This window comes from Nannobrachium achirus (genome assembly GCF_963921795.1).
Source record: "Nannobrachium achirus genome assembly, chromosome: 23".
In the NCBI taxonomy this organism is placed as follows: Eukaryota; Metazoa; Chordata; class Actinopteri; order Myctophiformes; family Myctophidae; genus Nannobrachium; species Nannobrachium achirus.
In genome coordinates this window covers 5,968,065-5,989,287 of record NC_137830.1, presented here as the reverse complement: position 1 = coordinate 5,989,287, position 21,223 = coordinate 5,968,065, and the positions used below count along the sequence as shown (strand labels likewise).

Genomic DNA, 21,223 nt, shown 5'->3' with positions numbered 1-21,223 from the left:
TACTTACTCAGTGGATAGTATTATTTTACTGCAGGCACAAGTAAACAACTGAAAAACATGTGCCACTGCTGCTGATTAACAATAATACATTGCACCTGTGCTGACCTACTGAACCGGGGAATAAACCAGATAGAATTAGGGACATTCTCCAAGTGTTGTGGAGAATATAATACCTTGTTAGTTTAAAGTAAAAAAGTTAGTTTAAAATAAAAAAAAGATATGTGAGGGTGCCGTGTTTTTTTCAACATAATATTCACATATTAGGAGGGCAGAGTCACCTGAACCGAAGGAGTTTTCAATGAATCCATCATTGTTAAAATTGAGTTTGAAGTTACGATGGGTTTGCATAGGAAGGGAGCATGTCTGATAAAATTAATATCAAATATCCAAATATTGAATCGAGCAACTTTAAAAACTGTCCGGGCGGGGTGTTCACAAAAAGCCAGAGTAGACGATAAAATGACCCAAAAGTAAAAAGTACTTGAGTAAATGTACGACTGGTCACACGGCGCCTGCCGTCCTTGAATGTTTATATGTCCAATTAACTCAAACCCGACGTTAATATTGACCCGGGATAATTGTGGGCCGACACAAGCGTAAATAAAGTGACGGTTATATGAACGCGTTAGTTAGCGCCACGCTAACGCTGTGTCTTTGAACCTGTTGTTGTTTCTGGGGGAGGAGGTAAAAAAATGGCAGGTGTTTCACACAGGCTTAATGGGGTTCTAATTTGCTTTTAATTAACCCTTCGGATCCAAGGTCGGCGGGATTATTGGCTGTCGGTTGGGCGGCACGGCACCGCACACCGCGGTGAATTAATGATTTAGGAACGCTCTCTCAAACACGCATGTAGGAATTAACAGGAATGTCGCGTGGAAATCTTGTACGTCCACAAACCCTTTTTTAATTGTTATTCTAAAGACATTTAAACTAGTGAAAATAGCTGATGTTACAAGTTCACAACACGTTCCGTTGTGAGCTTGTAGATCAGCTATTTTCACTGCTTTCGCGTGAAACATCTTGTATGATGATGAAGTGGGGTGTTATTTTACGAAGGGAAAACAAGTTGATATGTTATGATAGGAGGTTTCTCTGCCTGACAGCAATGATGTACACACACGCACGCACACACACACGCACGCACGCACGCACGCACGCACGCACGCACACACACACACACACACACACACACACACACAGGGACGTACAGGGAATGATAGAGAGGCAGGGGCAAACATTTCTAAAAGGCCCTTTTGGTGGAAATATTGAAAATAGCAGACCTCTATGCTCACAACGCGTCACAGCGTTTGGAGGTTGATGCTTGATTTCCAAAAGAATAGCGATTTACGATATGCTTCATTTGCTTGATTTAGGGCAATTCTTTCAACATAAGATGCTGCATTCAAGTTCAGGAGAGTTTGAACAAGGCAATTCTCTTGAATGCTGCCTTCAGGTATGGCATGGAAAGAGGGGGCATTTGCATTTCTTTCACCATAGTAAAGAAACTGCATTCATGGTCTGGAGAGGGCACTTTTTACAGACGGATAAAAGGGCAGGGGCTCAAGCCCCCTTTGATGTCTGTGTGTGCACGTGCCTGCGACACACAACACGCACGCACGTTCCAGCTCCCATGTTTCCAAACAACGGACGACATATCAAACTCAGCTCAGGCTGGAATGGGATGCGACCCCTCTGCGACCTCTGGCAGACGCGCGTCGGGTGTTCCGTTCCAATTAAAGGATCGAGGTGATCTGAATAATCCCACCGCCGCCACCGCGCGTACATATGCTAATGACATGCTAATGAGTAATGAGTGAGTGAGTATAGAAGACGCCGGATCAAATCCTATCCCCCCCCCCCCCCCCCCCTCCCCCCCCCCCCGACCGGGTTGAGCTTGTAGTTAGTATGCATGGTGGTTGACGCGGGGGGGGGGGGGGGGGGGGGGGTGTCTGCGGGGGTCTGCGGTCGCCTTGGATCAGACCGCGGCGCGGAAGGTCACATGACTGCCTCGTTGCCGATGGATTTGCTAAACCAGTGGTTCTCACACTCTTTTCATGTCAAAATAAAAAGTCAAAATTACACTTATTAGCCCGTGGACTAGGGCATTAACGAAAAAGTCGACAAGTCGACTCAGTCGACTTCATTACACAAGTCGACTCCCACCAGAGAAAGTCAAAGGCTTTATTGTGTCTAAAAAGACATATTTAGCCTCTTGTACACATGGCCCATGCGTACGCATGCCCCCACGTTTTAGCACGCTAAAAGTGCTAAAACAATAGAACGAAGTAAATGAAAACATTTTAACACTCACTTTTTCTTTTATCTGATTACAATCTAAAATACGAACCCTTGTTGTAAAAAAACACAGTTGTCCTTTAACTCTGAGCGTGTACACATGGAACCAAATGGACCCATCTCCATGGACAGCGCGTGCTGCAAACTCTCTGGTGCAGCCTGGATCTGCTGGGACGGAGAGGGAGAGAGAGAGGATTGAGGATGGATGGATTTTGGAAGATGCTGAGGAGAGAGAGGGAAGAATGATGATGGGATGGAGTCAGTGGTGGGGGGGAGAGAGAGAGAGAGAGAGAGAGAGAGAGAGAGAGAGAGAGAGAGAGAGTAAACTGAGAGAATAAGGATGAGTGTGCCTTTGCCCGAGGCTTTGTAGAAGACGATAAAAAAACACAGAACAGAGGCAGTGATGAAGGAAAGGACTCGCTAATCGTGCACAAGATAGTGGTGTGCGTGTGCGTGTGCATGTGCGCGCGCGTGCATGTGTAAAACTTAAGATGCTCCCCATCCTTCTTGCTTTCCACTACTGCTCCAATTATGCTCTTCTCTCTCTCTCTCTGCTGTTTAATAAAACTGCTTTTAAAGGTCTCTCTCTCTCTCTCTCTCTCTCTCTCTCTCTCTCTCTCTCTCTCTCTCTCTCGTTCTCTCCATTCCTTCCAACTATGCCAAGGGCTTTCTTTGTGCGTTCCTCGTTCACTGAACTCTTCTTGTCCTCCGTCGCTGTCCTCTCCTCCACCCTTCACCATCCACCCCTCTTGTTTGCTGCCACGTTAGGATCAGATCTAAGTAGTTCTCAGTGGTAGCAGCAGAAGACCAGAGAGAGATGGGTTTGTGCTGTGTGCCAGCAGACCATCAAGGCCATCACAGCTGCAGTAGTTCTGACCCGGAGATGACCGGGGCCTGGTTGAAGAGCTGGGCTTGGTGAGGAAGGGTTTGGTGCTCTAACCTGACTCTGCCAGATGGTGGCGGTATTGAGTTCCTCATACAGCCTCCATGTGGAACTGCTCAGTGATTGGTGCTACAGCGCACAGCGCCCGGTTCCAACCAATCAGAGATTGGTGCTACACCGCACAACGCCCACTTCCAACCAATCAGCGGCAGCTACGGGCGGGATCAGAGCGAGACCGGGTGTGACGCGACGGAGAAGCGCCTGTTGCAGTTGCACTGTAGTTCTTTCACTGTTCATCTTTGCTGCTGCCACGAGCTGCTGCCAGGCTTTTTTTTTCAAACGCTCTTCACGTCGCGGTCCCCGGCACCCCACTGATCGTGAAATGCATTTGAAAAAAGAGGCTTGCTCAATATGAGTGGGTGGAGTTAGCATGCCCAGACTGTGATAGACAGACGGCCCCATCCAATCACCTGCCAAATAGCTTGAAAAAAGGGACACCCTACCTTGAATGACTGTATGATCCCGTCTCTTCTCGCTCGCTCTCTATCTCCAACTCTCTCTCTTTCTCTCTCTTTCATTCAGACTTTCCAAATACGATCCCCCCATTCTTAGCTAAATGAACCCCCATGAAAGCAAACATTTGTGCTATACAACCTCTGCCAGCCCTCTCCACGCACGTACGCACGCACGCACGCACGCACGCACGCACGCACGCACGCACGCACGCACACACACACACACTCCCGCCGTGCGTCATTTTATCTATAATGACTTTGTGAATGGTGTCACAGTGTGTCAGTCACTCTGTGTGCAGCGCGGCTCAATCAAGTGGCTTTTAATGAACTTCAGACTGAGTGGTTATCGTCAACCCCGACCCACGTGCACTCCAGTGTGCACTCTGACGTGCGCTCTCTCATAACGTGCGCTCTCATCTAACGCAGCGAGTGAGCGCTCCTCCTCCTCCACGCTCCCTCGGTTCCGTCCCGGGTCTTATCTGCAACCGCCGCTCCGCCTTTCACTGGCTGTGTGCCGTAGTCTCTCCCCCCCCCCTCTCTCTCTCTCTCCTAATCGGGAGATAAGCGACCGTCAGGTCGCAGCGTGATTTGAGAGCTAAATGTGTAGGAGCAGTGTCCAAAAAAGTGTTTGAAAAAATCGTCCTGATGGTGGCGCTATATGGGACAGATCCATGGTGATGAGATGAGTCTAGACATACTGTGTACCGATTTGTGTGGTTTTAGGGCAAAATCTGTAGGAGAAGTGTCCATAAATGTGTTTGAAAAAAATTGTCCTGATGGTGGCGCTATATGGGACAGATCCATGTTGAAGACATGAGTGTAGAGCAAGTTTGTACCGATTTGTGTGATTTTAGGTCAACATTTGTAGGAGTAGTGTCCAGAAATGTGTTTTGCAAGAATCGGCCTCATGGTGGCGCTAGAAGAGGGTCATGTGAGAATTGATGGGTGGAGGTTGTGGTTTGGCAGGCAAGGAGTGTGTGTGCAACTTTTGGCTTGGATCGGGGCAACGGTTGCGGAGATATCAGCAGGGCAAAAGTGTGACGTGTGACAGACTGACTGACAGACTGACGGACAGCTGGTGGAGGTTTTGATAGAATTTTGAATCCTTTCCTCAGTGGAAGAGATCATTCATTAAACAGATTAAAAGTTCAATAAGAACAATACAAAACTAGAAATACTGTACCTACGAAACAGTGTGGGCTCGCATGGAGCACCATGTATGGGCACAAAGATCTACCCTTCGGCTGCTCCTCATTATTGGCTAAGGGCCCTGCCTTTGTACTGTCTGTCTTTTCTTTGAGGAGAATAAACTTGACCTGTAAAGTTTTGGTACAACGTACTGATATAACATACTGGTCTGGCCTTTCAGCCAGCATATCTGTGAGAGCAGCTAAAGAAATAAAAACACAGACACTGCACAAAAGAGAGAAAAAGATCCTCTCCTCTCCTCTCCTCTCCTCTCCTCTCCTCTCCTCTCCTCTCCTCTCCAGGTGAGTCATACAGATCTATAAATAGCCCACCATCCACACTGAGTTGATTGGTCGTTAATTTTAGACTTCCAATTGCCAAGTGCCCTCTCTCTCTCTCTCTCTCTCTCTCTCTCTCTCTCTCTCTCTCTCTCTCTCTCTCTCTCTCTCTCTCTAGAGAGGTAGAGGTACTTCCAGGAAGTAGAGGTACTTCCAGGAAGTAGAGGTACTTCCAATGAACATCTCTGCAGGAAGGGTCACTAGCGTAATATTCTTTACCCCGCAATCCTTGCCCGTCAGATACATCGCACTGGGTGGCAAATTCACACCGGAAGTTTGGTGAATAACATTAGAGTCTATATGAGCCGGCTGGACAGCTCAATAAAAAAATAAAAAAACTCGGAACGACTTTTATAAAATACTTGGCTCAGGAATATAAAATAAAACATGTCACACATTGTTTTCCGCTGTGTTGCTTTTCGGTGTGTACGCTGTATAACATTATATAGAGGCATCTAAAGAGCACAAAAGTATGTTTCTGAACTAGCTAGTATCACGAGACTCTCCACCATTTCCATGAGTATCCTTTCCTGCTCATCTTGTTCCTACTTCAAGGAGGCAGAGGTACTTCCAGGAAGTAAATTATAATATTATAAAACATACATTAACCACTGATTTTATATCTATAGTAGCTGTAACCTCGCATCACCAGGCTTTCCGCTGGGGGAAAGCCTGGTCTTCGTTTACTAAACGGGCCGTTTGATCCGGTCGGGAGCGGAAGATCTCCTACGTTTTTCTGTAGTCCAAAACGGACTACACTTTGGCCGGAAACAACGACCGGAAACAGTTTCAACCCAGTTAGCGCATGCGCAAGTCGTTAGCCATGTAGTTAGCGCATGCGCAAGTACGGGTTAAAACTGTTTCCGGTCGTTGTTTCCGGCCAAAGTGTAGTCCGTTTTGGACTACAGAAAAACGTAGGAGATCTTCCGCTCCCGACCGGATCAAAAGCCCGAAATTGGAAGCCAGCCCAGGCTATAGTAGCTGTAGTACTTTTTCCACCATTGGTCTCCTCCTCCTCCATCGACCAATCAGGAGTGTCCCCCATCTATTATATCTATATTGTCTTGTCATTGTCCCCTCCCCCTTCCTCCTCCCTCGACCAATCAGGAGTGTCCCCCAGCATACTGTCATAACTAACTCCACCTAAACCCATAGCACTACTGTAACACTCATTGACCATGATACATGAAGCTAGTTAGCATTTTTTAGGTTTTAGAAACGTTTTTTATTGATTAGGATGGTCTACCAATGTTATTGTTTTTCTAGATTGATATTCCTATGCATTTGTTATATTGTTGTTGATGTTTTGACATATTATCTTGCTTATTATAGTGATGTGTATGACCTGCTTATTGTAAGTCGCTTTGGATTAAAAGCGTCGGCTAAATGCCTAAACTGTAAACTGATAACTATTGTCTTGTCATTGTCTCCTCTCTCGACCAATCAGGAGTGTCCCCAGCTGTTGCCGGCGGATCGTATCCTGGTCCCGGTGGGCGTGGTGAAGCCCATCACGCTGCGCGCTAAGAACCTCCCGCAGCCGCAGAGCGGCCAGCGCGGCTACGAGTGCCTGCTCAACATCCAGGGGGTGGAGCAACGAGTCCCCGCCCTGCGCTTCAACAGCAGCTCCGTGCAGTGCCAGAACACCTCGGTGAGCTGCGTGGGGGTGTGTGTGTGTGTGCTAGGGCATTCACGAATAGCGTTGCGAGGCGTTCTGAGCATGTAGATCTGCTATTTTCACAATATTTATCTGCGGAACCGAGTCACATTAAATGTAATACCTACAATTCCAAGTGTTTGTCAGGGTGGGGGTCCCCAGTTCAAATATGTTTATTTCGGGGGTCACAGCCTAAAAAGGTTTGAGAACCCCTGGCATAGCTCTAGCATTAACAAATTCATCCACCAGGGGCATTAACAACTCATTCTTATGACTTCCTATCTCGCCAAGCTTTATAAACTATATATTTTTTAAAGAGAAAACAATTAAAACATTTAAATAAGCGAATATTCGACTTCGGTGAACAACGTCGAATAATGATTTTGATATTCGAATATTCGAATATTTGGTGAAGGCCCTCGTGTGTGTGTGTGCGTTTGTGCGTGCATGCGTGCATGTGAGTTTGTGTGTGTGTGTGTGTGTGTGTGTGTGTGTGCGTGCGTGTGTTTTTTATGATAATCGTTGTAAATATTGTGCCCCAGCAAGCACTGCATGACGGGAGCTGTAATTTAGTAGAAAATTATGATTGCGGCACAAATATCCATGATGCTGCAAAAAGAGAGAGAGAGAGAGAGAGAGAGAGAGAGAGAGAGAGAGAGAGAGAGAATCCACTTGTTGATATTTGCAATAATGATGCTTTTAAACTTCCTAAAGATGGGGTGCCATGCTTTCCCCCCCTAAAACATGGTCAGGTATTATGAGAAAGAGTTAAAATGAGGTTTTTATGTGGCCACACCCACCAGTTCATTAGGCCTACTGTTGTGTTGATATCTGACAATGTGTAATGTTTTCTCCTTTTGTTTTAATGAGTGGAGGGCTGGGGGTTTGGGTGGGAGAGGGTGAGCACGCTGTATGTGTAGGACCCTCACGATGAGACGCTGCATCTGGCCTTATCGGATCCTCCTCCGCATTATGACCAATATGACACTATTATCCTAGTGCAAGGACCCCTTATTTGAGAGAGAGATGAAGCAGGGACCCCCACTTTTCAGATATTTAACCACTTGAACTGTCAATACTTAATAAACGTTACCTTTCACTTTGTACTTAGTCTGCTCTTTTTCCCCCTCTACACCAAACCTCTTTGCCAAAAATAGCGGATCTACAAGCTCACTGCGAGGCGCTGTGAGCTTGTAGATCTGCTATTTTTGTCTAAAGTTCTCAGAATATGGACACTAGGGTTCAAGTGGTTATTATAAAAAAGAAGAAAATCACTCAAAGATTTGGAGGACCCCCTGTTGTAACTCTGAGGACCCCCTAGGGTCCCGGACCCATGGCCTAGTGGTAGCGGCAGGTCACTACACTTTAGCTCAAAGTAATGACACTCTCTCTCTCTCTCTCTCTCTCCCTCCACCCCCCCCTCCCTCCTCCCTGGTTGCCATGGTGACAGTACTCCTATGATGGGATGGATATGAGCAGCCTTCCAGTGGAGCTGACCGTCATCTGGAACGGAGACTTCAGCATCGACAACCCCGCCCACAACAAAGGTACGCGCACACACGCACGCACATGCGCAAACATGCACGCACACAAACACACATGCACACACACACACAGGCACACATGCAGGCACACACGGATGCACACCTGCAAAGATGCGAAACACGCACTGGTGCACCACACAAACACGCACACCGATGCAAAACACGCACATGGATGCAACACGCACACAGATGCAGAACACGCACATGGATGCAAAACACGCACACAGATGCAGAACACGCACATGGATGCAACACGCAATTCACACGGATGCAAAACACGCACATGGATGCAACACGCACACAGATGCACCACACGCACAGATGCAAAACACACACACACACACACACACACACACACACACACACACACACACACACACACACGCACACACGCACACACACACACACACACACACACACACACACACACACACACAGATGCAACACGCACACGGAGGCAAAACACACACACACACACGGATGCAAAGCACGCACATGGTTGCAACACGCAACTCACACGGATGCAAAACACGCACACGGATGCAACTCAGACACTCAGGGTTGTACACACGCATACACACGTCAAACACACACTATTTTTAAGCTTAAAGACGAAAAACTGCTGATCTACAAGCTCACGACGAGTCACGCTGCTTATAGATCGGCTATTTTTCGGTGCAAGATGAGACTGGCACACAATGAAGTGCAAATCAGGTTTAACTCTAATTCCAACACCTGAGACCTACACACACGCGCACGCACGCACACACGCACACACGCACACACACACAGAGTCATGTAAAGTCTCAGACTCTACAGTGTTACTGTGTGCTGCGGCTGCCCTTGGAGTTGGTAACCATGACAACAGGCAGGGTGGTGCGCAGAGAGAGGTGCAGCGTCTCCGTCCTCCTCAAGGATTCTGGGTAACTTTAACCTCCCTGTTCGGACACCGACCTTACGCCACGTCTAGCCAGGGGTCTTCAACAGGGGGTCCGGGACCCCTAGGGGGTCCTCAGAGTTGCTACAGGGAGGGGCCGCCAAATCTTTGTGTGATAGAAGCTTTTTTTTCTCCTGTTTTATATGAACCGCTTGAAATCTAGCTGCGAGGCGTTGAGAGATCGCACAAACACACACACACACACACACACACACACACACACACACACACACACACACACACACACACACACACACACACACGCACACACTCCCCCAGTCTGGCCCATGTGGAATGCAGTGCACCTGGGGCATGGTGTTGATGGACAGATCACACCACACAGCGTCTACTACACTAATGGCAATTAAGGAGCAAAACGTCTGGCCCGTTGCCACGGAGACCTGACGTTAACGAGTGTCTTCTCGAGTCCACCGCGGAACCCATCGCACGTTATTTTTTGTATAATAGCCTATGTATCGTTCACGGCAACATCATGCGGTCCACAGTGTTTGTGTCCCAATTGACAGTAGTACTCAAATGTTTTACATTGTTTTTACATCATCCTCGGGTCTCTCTCAGGTCGCTTTTCTAACCTATAGACTATACATGTCAGTCTAACCAGTGTGTCTGGTTCTACAGACAGGGATCTCCATATACAGTATGGGCATAAAAGGGATTTTATGTGGCCAATGGGGCCTCCATATATGGGCATTCCCCTATGAAGTCCTGTTAGGGGAACCACACTAACAGAATCCCTTTTATGCCCATATATGGAGATCCTGGTCTGTAGAAACAAGCCACACTGGTTAGACTGACATGTATAGCCTATATATTGGCATTCACAGATATGGGCTTAATATTGATGACAACATGGATCTCCATATATGGGCATAAAAGGGATTATGTTAGTGTGGGATTCCCCTGACATCACAGTGATGTCCGAGTGTGATGTCAGAGCTTGACAGTCAATCAACAATAAACGACAAGCGTTACCCAGACAGATGCGGTCAATATGTGACGGTTCTGATACTAAACTGCGACTTACGGTCGCAATAAAGTATTCAATCCATCAATCAATCAATCAATCAATCAATCATTGACACAAACTCTCCCTCCCTTTCTCCACCTCTTCTCTCTCTCTCTCTCCCCTCCAGTGCACCTGTATAAGTGTGACGCCCAGCGGGGGTCCTGCGGGATGTGCCTGAAGGCGGACCCCCTGTTCGGCTGCGTGTGGTGCAAGGCGGAGGCGCGCTGCACCCTCAAGCAGCACTGCCTGCACCCCGAGAGCCAGTGGCTGCAGCACAACGGGGTCAACAAGTGCACCAACCCCATCATCACCCAGGTGAGACCCCCACCCTAACCCCCTGACCCCCTCATCACCCAGGTGAGACCCCCACCCTGACCCCCTGACCCCCTCATCACCCAGGTGAGAGCAGGGGCGTCACAAGGGGGGGAAAGTGGGACTGAGTTACCAGGGCCCAAGGTGGAGGGGCCTTAATTATTTTATACTTACTAGCTATTGAAAAATAGCAGATCTACAAGCTCACAGCGCGGCACCGAGTGCCGCGCTGCGAGCTTGTGGATCTGCTATTTTTGAAAAGTTGTGAAAATGTGTGCAAATCTTTGAATATATATGTCCCTTTTAAGCGAACATTTCTGGAACTAAATGTTTTGAGATGGGAGTCTGGGGGTCCTTCACATGAAAAAGTTTGAGCACCACTGACATAGAAACATAGATTTTTCAAAAAGCCTTAGAAGGATTTGAAATATTCAAAGACTTTTTTAAATTAGCAGATCTACAAGCTCACAGCGCGGCACTCCTGATCACCCTAACCCTAACCCCCTCATCACCCAGATGAGACCCTAACCCTAACCCAGGGTTTCACAAAGTGGGTGCCATGGTACCCTAGGGTGCCCTGATGCCAGTCCAGGCTCCAGGGGTGCTGCAGAATACTTCAATATTCATCAATATCACTGCAATGTCACAAAAACAGACCTGATTTGTACTGTACTTGATGACTTTTCCATCTGCAACTATCTCTTCACCAAAAAAAGCAGATCTACAAGCTCACCAGGCGTCACAGCGTGACGCCTTGTGAGCTGCAGATCTGCTGTTTTCAGCATGCAAACACGTGTAAAGGCAATACAAATATCTTCACCAAAAGATAGCGAATATTCAAGCTCACAACGCGTTGCAGCAACGTGTCACGTTGTAAGCTTGTTCATTTGCTATTTTCACAAGCGTTCCCGCTCCCAGAACAGGGATGCTAGGTTTCATAACTAATGCTCATGAACTGACAAGAACGCACTTCAATCTGTCACCGTGATTGATTGACATCTGTGACACAGTGACAGTGTCACTTTTCACTCGTCAATCATCTGATTTATAGTTAAGGATCTGGGTATAAAGGGGGTATAACGTCAATGGCAAATGGAGTGTCAAAGTGAGTTTAATGTCGTTTAACGTCATTTAATGCAATCAGACAGGACTTTTCTGTTTGGATGTATGGACTGTCAAGGCCAAAAAGTTGTTTTTTGCCACTCAGACGTTATGATTTCCGCGTATGATGATGATGTCACGCTCATAGCCTCTAGTCTGGTGATAGATAGTTTCACATCTGACACAATTAAAATGGAGATCAGTGGCGTCAGTTCAGAAAAAGCTAAGGTATGGCAACATGACTGGTGTCTTGCAGGCGCCTTCGCACGCATGCAAGACACCAGTCATGTTGCCATACCTTAGCGACAGGCATGATACGTTTATTTTAAGAAGTACATTCTATTTTTCCCCCCATTTCTACGGTTTCTTGGTCTGGATATGGCAGCCTGGAACGGTTGTTCAAGTGCAGCTAAACTCGGCATGTTAGTAAACGTGCTACAATTGACCGATCGCTATGCCCCTCCTAAAGCCGTCCTCGTCCAATGCCAAGTTAGCAACAGGTTACTAACGCAGCAGACTTGGCAAGCTGCCATGGCGGCGCGCATCGGTGTACCGCTAGTCTGGCTGCTAGATAGAGATGGGATTTATGGTTCTTTGAAGTGAACCGGATCTCTGAGATCCGTTCCTTTCAAAGAGCCGTTCAAAAGACTGGCTCATTTTAGTTACTGGTTACTTTGTAGATTTTGATTATGATTGTAAATCACTTCCACCCAAATAGGCCTGTACATTTTGGCCATTGGATACATTTCTGGCATTTGAAAATAGGTGATCTACAAGCTCACAATGTGTCACGTTGCGATGCATTGTGAGCTTGTAGATCAGCTATTTGCAAATGATTTTTCTACATTTTACTCATTAGAAAACCTGTGAAACAGGACATTCTGCATAATGAGTACGTTCTAATATTGGTACTTTAAGTAGCCTACATTTTGATACCAATACTATTTTACTTTTACTCTAGTAGCCTACATTAATAACATTCCAAACTTGATTGCAGTATTGATATGTTTACCTAAGTAAAGAAATGTAGTACTTTTCCCACCACTGTTCATAGAAAGGAACGGCTCCCTACTGTGAACCGAATCATATCGTTCATTTCAAAGAGCCGTTCAAAAGACTCGATTCGTTCGCGAACGTCCCACCCACTCGCTTCCGTGTCACAAACACTGAAACAAAAACAGAATGGATTGCACTGACCTACACAAACCAACCCACGGGAATAATTTAGGAGCACTTCATGAGAAAATATAACTGGTAACACTTGTGTACTGTATGTTAATCTGACTTTAGTATAGGCTATTGTTTTCTTCCTGGACGTTTGTGGCAGGTTAGTCTGCAGCTGGGTGCTATTGCTGCACGCCGCCATGGCAGCTTGCCAAGGCACCCGCCTTAGTAACCTGTCGCTAAACGTGGCATTGGGCAAGCACGGCTTTAGGAGGGGCATAGCGATCGGTCAATTAACAATAATGCATTGCACCTGTGCAGCTGACCTGCGGAACCTGGGAATATAGCATTCTGTCAAGATGGGGAGAATACAAGTGTGGAGAATATAATTATAATACCTTGTTAAAGTCACCATTTTGTTAAATGTTGCATTTGTAGTTAATTTACTGTAATTTAACAACATAACCAGGACAGATAGACAAAGAGACATTCATGGATTTATATTTAAAAGCAACTTTTATTTTCCCCTCTGGACCCAGGGTATGGCAGCTGCATACCCCTGCCATACCCAATTGACGCCCCTGGGGTAGGGTGTTGATTTACAACAAAAAAAAAAAGTAAAGGGTTTTAAAATGGAGATGAGCGCAACATTACGTTGTCTGAGCTGCACTCTCTCGTCTGTCCGTTTTTAGCAGCTTAGAATCCAGAGATATCTTTTACTCCATGTTCTGTGTCCATATGCTGGACCCCCGGGTGTCCAGTAGAGACAGAGCGATCCCCTTCTCTCCAGTCGTCCTTCATCCCTGGACAGACGCCCACGCACACACACACACACACACACACACACACACACACACACACACGCACACGCGCGCGCACGCTGCATGTGGTGGAGGAGATGAGCGTCTCTGCGTGAGGCAAATAGGGCTGACCTGTGAGAGACACCTGTTGATGGATGGAGAGATGAGGAATGCTTTGTGAGCCTATAAAGAAAAGAAGAAACATTTCTTATGTTATTTGAAATTCGGCCAATATTTGTAGTTGCTTTTGATGCAGCGAAGGCATTTTTTTCATTCTTTTTCTTTCTTTTTTGGGGGTATTAAAAAGGTCTTAAGAGTCCGTTTCACTGTCATCAGAGGAGGGGAGGGGGAGCAGTGCAGACAGGGGGAGGGAGGGAGGGAGGGATGGAGGGAGGGGTGGAGGGAGGGAGGGAGACCCTGCAGTCATCCTGATGAATGATGGCAGAAAGAGAGGATGATGAAACGGAGGAGTAACCTGTAGTACTAGACACTGTCTGTCTGTCTGTCTGTCTGTCTGTCTGTCTGTCTGCCTGTCTGCCTGTCTGTCTGTCTGTCTGTCTGTCTGTCTGTCTGTGTGTCTGTGTGTCAGCAGAGCGTGCCAGTATTGGGAAGGGTTCAGTTCTGTGCTGGCCGTGTCAGTAGATCCACAGCATGTCTGTCTGTATGTATGTGGGTAGGCAAGTTGGCACTCTGCCAAGGTGCCAACTTGCGTCTTGTTATCCATATATCAGGTCACACTTGTTGTTGGTGATGTCACCAAGATTGCTTGTCCGGGGCTGGGATGCGATTAAAAAAAATAAAAGAAATTAATTAATTGCAATTAATCACATTTTAATCGCATATTAATATTTTACCTGAGAAGCATTTTTTTCAAGTAAAACACATTTTGTTGTACGAGTGAATCAACAAGTGAGTTTTTTAAATCTAAATTTCACATCCACTGGGTCAAACAAAGCGCTCTAATTGGCTACTTCTCCCTTTGTGTTTGTTGTCTCTTCTCGGTTGGTGCATCGCTATGATCGGTATGCCTGAAACTGAAGGTTCTGTGGTGCAAAAACTAAGTGCGATTAAAATGCTTTAATTTTTTTAATCGCGTTCATTTTCTGTAATTAATTAATCGCAATTAATCAGTTAAAGTCCCAGCCCTAATATATATATATATATATATATATATATATATATATATATATATATATATATATATATATATATATATATATTACAGAGCACGCGACAAACACCGAACACAGTAGTTGGCGCAAAAAGTAACTAGTAATGGACATTACTAGTTTGTCTCAAAACACTGCAAAAATCAGCAGCATCTTGTCCATCTATAGGTGAGCATTTGCTAGACGAGGCTAGACAGACAGACAGACAGACAGACATACAACATATTGCATCCCTCTCTTCTCACGTCTCCCTCCATATAAAAGCTGTCAGCGCTGTGAGGAGTGAAGAGGGAGTCTGTGCAAAGATGGCTGCCGACTGCCGTCTTAATGCATTCTAATGCACTTCATTATCCTGACATCTCCCATCAACAGTCTGAGAGCGAGAGACACCGCGATGACACACAGAGAGAGAGAGAGAGAGAGAGAGAGAGAGGGAGAGGGAGAGGGAGAGGGAGAGAGAGAGATTGTGATGAAGTGTTTTCCTCTTATAGCAGCCGTCAATTAGCTTGTCAAAGTCACAGATCTAATCAGCGGCTCGTTGAGCTAATGAAAGGAGACTCCTCTCTCTCTCTCTCTCTCTCTCTCTCTCTCTCTCTCTCTCTCTCTCTCATTCCACGCTCACTGTTTTTTCTCTCTATCTTCCCCTTCTACCGCTCTTTCGTCCGCTAATGATGGAGACCCACAATTGCTCTCTCTCTCTCTCTCTCTCTCTCTCTCTCTCTCTCTCTCTCTCTCTCTGTGTGTGTGTGTGTGTGTGTGTCTGTGTGATTAATGCGAGCATTAATCATGAAAAAGCGTCCGACCCGATCCGAGGCCCGAACCTTATGTTTTCAACGCTTTTTCGCCTCGTTTCTTTTTCTTTGAGGAAGCCACTGATTTACACTCACTAGCAAACTTGTTCTAATATGCAGAGTGCCTGCTTGTTAACCTTAATGTGAATATTAAGCCACACTGTAGCGTGTGAAAGTGTTTAAATAGTAGGATATGTCGATTATTAAATAATAAAAAATAATAACGTGCGCTGCGCTGGACGGCTGACAGTGACTCATTCATTCTGCAAGTTTCTGCGCCTGGAAAAGAGCAGATCTACAAGCTCACAACGCGTCGCGGATGCGAGGCGTTGTGAGCTTGCAGATCAGCCACATTTTGTCATGGAACACGCCGTGATGAAGAAGTATAAGCCAGGATTTACTTGAGTGATGTGATGTGTGTTGAACGGACGGACGGACGGGCGGACGGACGAGGCTGGCCTGGCACAGTGCACTGCGACTGCACACAACAGCACCAAAAAATAAACATCCAATGCAAGGGACAGTAGTGGAACACAAGCTTGGAGCTCCATTCAGCAGCACGCCACTTCCAAACCACAACAGCGCGCTGCGCGTTTACCTCAGCGTGGGACTTTTCTCCGTGGTCAGAGTTGTCTCCGTGGCTGCAGCATTAGCGCGAGCAGCACACACACACACACACACACACACACACACAGTGCCACACAGTGCACACACACACACACACACACACACACACACACACACACACACACACACACACACACACACACACACAGGAGTTGCAGGCTGTGTGCATCATCAGAGAGAGTGCATGATGCATGTCATAGGTAGGCAGAGGCTATATCAAAAATATGTCCGACCCGAATCGACGTCCGACAATTAATTATGAAAATGCGTCCGACCCGAGCCCGAGCCCGTCGGGCTTGTCGGGTCCCGTCGGATTTCGGTCGGGTATCCCAGCTCTAGTGTGTGTGTGTGTGTGTGTGTGTGTGTGTGTGTGTGTGTGTAACAAAGTGGTAGAAGTTGAGAAATAGACATCGCTGGGGACATTGTTTGATGCGGTCCTCACAAGACATGTTGTTGTTTTAAGGCCCATTCCCACTGGGCCAGATAAACAGATACAAATATCTTTCTCCATTCAAGTGGATGGTAAGATGCTGATAAAAAACATATCTGTCACAGATACAAAAAATTAATCAGTATCTTACCATCCACTTTAATGGAGAAAGATATGTTTGGAATCTGTTTATCTGGCCTGGTGGGAATGGGCCTTTATGCTTATAAAAGCTTTACCATTAAGAAAATATTCAGGTTGGGTTCCGGGTTAGAGGTCATTTAGAGGTCGGGTTTAGGGGGTTTAGACACTATATCTAAGGCAGGGGTCTTCAACAGGGGGTCCGGCACCCCTAGGGGGTCCTCAGAGTTACTACAGGGGGTCCTCCCTATCTTTGAGTGATAGAATGTTTGTTTCTCCTTTTTTATATTAACCACTAGAACCTTAGTGTCCATATTCAGAGAACTTTAGGCAAAAATCCCAGGCGTTGTGAGCTTGTAGATTATTTTTGGCAAAGAGCTTTGGTGTAGAGGGGAAAAAGAGCAGACTATGTACAGAGTGAAAGGTCAAGTTTATTAAGTATTGACGGTTCAAGTGGCTAAATATCTGAAAACACAAATTGACATGATTCCAAAATACACTGATGATTGTGCTGTCAAACAATGGAACTATATGAAATCTATGAACAGGTTGTGGGGGTCCCTGCTTCATCTCTCTCTCAACTAAGGGGTCCTTGGCCTGTAAACGTTGAAGACCTCTGGTATAAGGGTTAAGGTTGGAGTTTATGTCTGGTTTATACTGGAGGCATAAAGCACTGGAAAGCTTTTAGGCTGAAGGTCACAAACTAACTGTAAAAAAAGGGCATTCATAAAATCGCCCTCGTAAAATGTTGATGTCCTCTCAAATAAAGTGTGTGTGTGTGTGTGTGTGTGTGTGTGTGTGTGTGTGTGTGTGTGTGTGTGTGTGTGTGTGTGTGTGTGTGTGTGTGTGTGTGTGTGTGTGTGTGTGTGTGTGTGTGTGTGTGCGTGTGTGACCTGCCGTGACCTTGCTGCCGCTGCCTGCTGATTGGGTCGTTAGGATTCCTGTCTAGTCCCAGTGAAAAAAAAACAATAATGTTGCAAGACAAAATGACACTTTGATCTTTTAGATCCAGTAACACATGATCAGGATCCCTGATCCACAGACGGTCTTACCATACGATTTTAGGTGACTAAATCTACAGTTGATTTAGTCGACTAAAATGCATTTCGTGACGGTGCCCTGATGGCGTTGTAATTTGCTGTATTTCACGATCTAAATTCACATATGAGAATACTAAGGCACCAATACTTGTTTCAGATGTTAAGTAGATGTATTTATGACATTTGAGAAAGATTTTGTGTTGCCAAAATCAATATAGCAACTTTTACAAGCAAAAACAGCAGCACAAGATTTTTGTTTTTTTGTTATTCACTTTTATATACAATTCTGGCTGGTGACAAAAGTCGTGCCAGCTTCGCGCGGAGAACTTTTAACCCAAAGTCCACAAGGGTATTGTCTATGCAAAAATGCATTGAACGAGTAGTGCCCAGACGTGGGAACGAAATTCATTTTCTAAGCACTTTTTCTCATAAGGCAATACCGCCTATAAACGCACAAAAACAGCAATAAAATATGGTTGCAAATATCTCAGAATAAATATATTTGTTTCTCTTCTTTTTATTCCGTTTTTTGGTAGTCATTAGAGATGCGCGGATAGCGGTTTTAGCCGCGGTGGACCGCGGTGATCCGCGGTGCAGTCGGATTTGGATCAATCAAATATAATTATTAATTAATTTCGGATATCCGCGGATGAAATAATGCAGGAAATAAATTATGGCCTAATACATCTATCAATAAAAAGCGAATTCTAGGTATGCTTGTGTCTGTGTTAGTGTGTGTTATTTTGTATAATTTGTAAAGTAACCATCATTTTTCATGAGGCAATGTGCAGTCCACGATAAAACTAAACAGCTGTGTCCACTTAAACGGCATCACGGCATGCATCGTCGCACTCATTTACCTCTGGTCGCTGCGCTAAAAAGTGAATCTCTCAGCTCCATAGTCCATATTGTAAAGAAGTACTGTACAGTAGGTAAGTTAAACTTCCCACTAAGTTGTGTTTGTTCCTCTCTTTCGCTCTCTCCCTCGCTCTCTCTTTCTCTCGTGTGTCTGACTCTGTCTGCCTGCATGTCTGTCTGCATCGACGCGCAGCACTGACTCCAAAAAAAAAAAAAAAAAAAGAAAGAAAAAAAGACGAACGGAGACATTCCGTAGGCTAGATCAATGCATTTCTGTGATCGCACAACTAAACTAACAGGAAATAATATTAGCCTAATAATAAGGGTAACAATAATAATAATACTTTTGAAGTTGCGGATGAGGATGGTGCGGATTTATAAATTGGATGATATAATTAATGCGGTTGGATAATGGGCGGATAATGAATTTGCGCGGATGGATTCGGATGACTTCAGAAGCCTATCCGCGCATCACTAGTAGTCATGGCTGCCAGTTCCCACCTGATGTTGTGTGGGAGTCCAGACTGCTCCAGACCGTACTGAATAACTGCTAGCTTGCACAACATCTTAAGACTAGGACTTACATCTAAGACGAACAGGCCATTTGGTGTTGCCCCTCCCCCAAAGAGAAAGATACGATCTCCCACCGTGCAACAGCACATCCTATACATCTGAGACGGTCCTATCCCCCTGGGCTCAACCTCCTTCCAGGAGAAGGTCTCTGGACTGAATTTCCACAGATTAAGGTGGCATTGTCTATAGCCTGCACCACCACATACGTAAAGCTCTTCGTTGTAGGTAAAGGCTGAATGACCATAGCGTCCTCCTGACCATAGCAATGACCGTAGCAACCCCAATGCAGAAGCACTGATGATCAGCCAGCGGTTGGTCTCCGTGTCGAACACTCTGACGGTGTTGTAGAAGGACCCCCGCGCCCGGCCACCAAACACAATCATCTTTGTCCCGACGATGGTGGCAGAGTGTTGTCTAGAAACGGGTGCTGCAGTCTCTCCGGTGTTGATTAAAGTCCAGACCATCGTGCTGGTGTCCAGCTTGTACGTGTCATTAGTCGGTCCAGATTGGGTCAATCCTCCATGGATGAACATGACCTTCCCCAAGACACAGGCTGAGTGGTCCTGCCTCCCCTTTGGAACAGACGCAGAAACCTGTGGATTGAACCACCTGTGGGTGTCGACGTCGAAAGCATGAAGCACTTTGCAGTACACATGTGGGGGGTACTGCAAACCTCCCCAGATGTAGACGATATCTCCTATCAGCACAGCTGTGTGGCCTCTGGAGGGAACCTCAGGAGGTCGTTCTCTTCTTCCAGGCATCCCTGGAGGCAACTTCCTCCAGTCTAAAGACACTGTGTTGAAGACATGCACCTCGAGCTGTTCCTCGTGGTCCTGGTCACTGTTCCTTCCAAAGTAGTACAGCTTGTGTCTCACCGCTACAGCAACCCCGTATACCTTTGGCGATCCTTTCTTATGCACCGTCCAATAAAACATGTTTTAATTTAACACGACAGACAGTTAATGGTGAATCAAAGTAAACCTGTTGGTCTCCTGCTCTGTAGAATAATACAGAGCTCAAGAACCAAAGACAAGAATCTTGGTAGAAAGAGTCTTGAAGATAAGTCTTGAAGAGTTTTGCGGTAAAGAGTTGAGTCTTGAAGAAATGGATCTGGTGGAAATTCTTGGGATGCATCGATTTAATCTGAACTCTCCCTGAGGCTGCAGTGCTTTTTATCCCGCTGGACAGATTGCTTATGCCATCCCGTTGAGCTACCATATATGCATATATGGCCTCCCAGCAGGTCAGCCATGCCCAAATATGGGGTCCCTCATATCAGAGTCGGATGCATCTTCCAGCACCATATATGGAGTTCTAAGTTAGATGACCCGAGGGATATTTATACTCGAGGCGGTTGTCCAGAACCGCCGATCCGATCGATGCGCCCGTATATGGTGATCCTGTTGTCCAAGAAAAGCAGATTCTCCTTATGACCCGTATCCGTGTTTGCATACGGATAGCTCCGATTTCTGCCTATATTCTTAGCTGCTTCCCCTGCCATTACTGAACTTGCACAGTACAGTTGTATGAAACTTTTTTTCGTATTAATATGTTTTATAATACATTATGCCCGTATCTCCATATATGGGTATCAGGGATCTCCATATGGGTAACTGGTCCGATAGGCTATATATTAATAAAGGCTAAAATAAAATAAAAGTCCATATATGGGCATTCCCAGATGATGCCCTGTTAGGGGAACCACAACCCAGCCCATATATGTGTCATACATTGTGTCAGTTTAACCAGTGTGGTCCTTGTGGTACTTATACATTTAGCGGTCCTTGGCATAAATAATGTGTGAGAACCACTGTCTATAATTAACTTGTCAAAGGGTTT

At 45.9% G+C, this 21,223-nt stretch overlaps 1 protein-coding gene across 1 annotated transcript in view; it reads left to right on the top strand.

The window, feature by feature from the left end:
• plxna4 (plexin A4) overlaps window positions 1-21,223 on the top strand; it is a gene marked incomplete at both ends in the record, with an annotated part of 474,146 nt that overhangs the window by 333,429 nt on the left and 119,494 nt on the right. Inside the window, 3 exons of the mRNA XM_080753923.1 lie at window positions 6,667-6,867; window positions 8,324-8,420; window positions 10,509-10,696. Coding sequence (XP_080610049.1) covers window positions 6,667-6,867; window positions 8,324-8,420; window positions 10,509-10,696 — 486 coding nt within the window. The remainder of the gene's footprint in view (window positions 1-6,666; window positions 6,868-8,323; window positions 8,421-10,508; window positions 10,697-21,223) is intronic.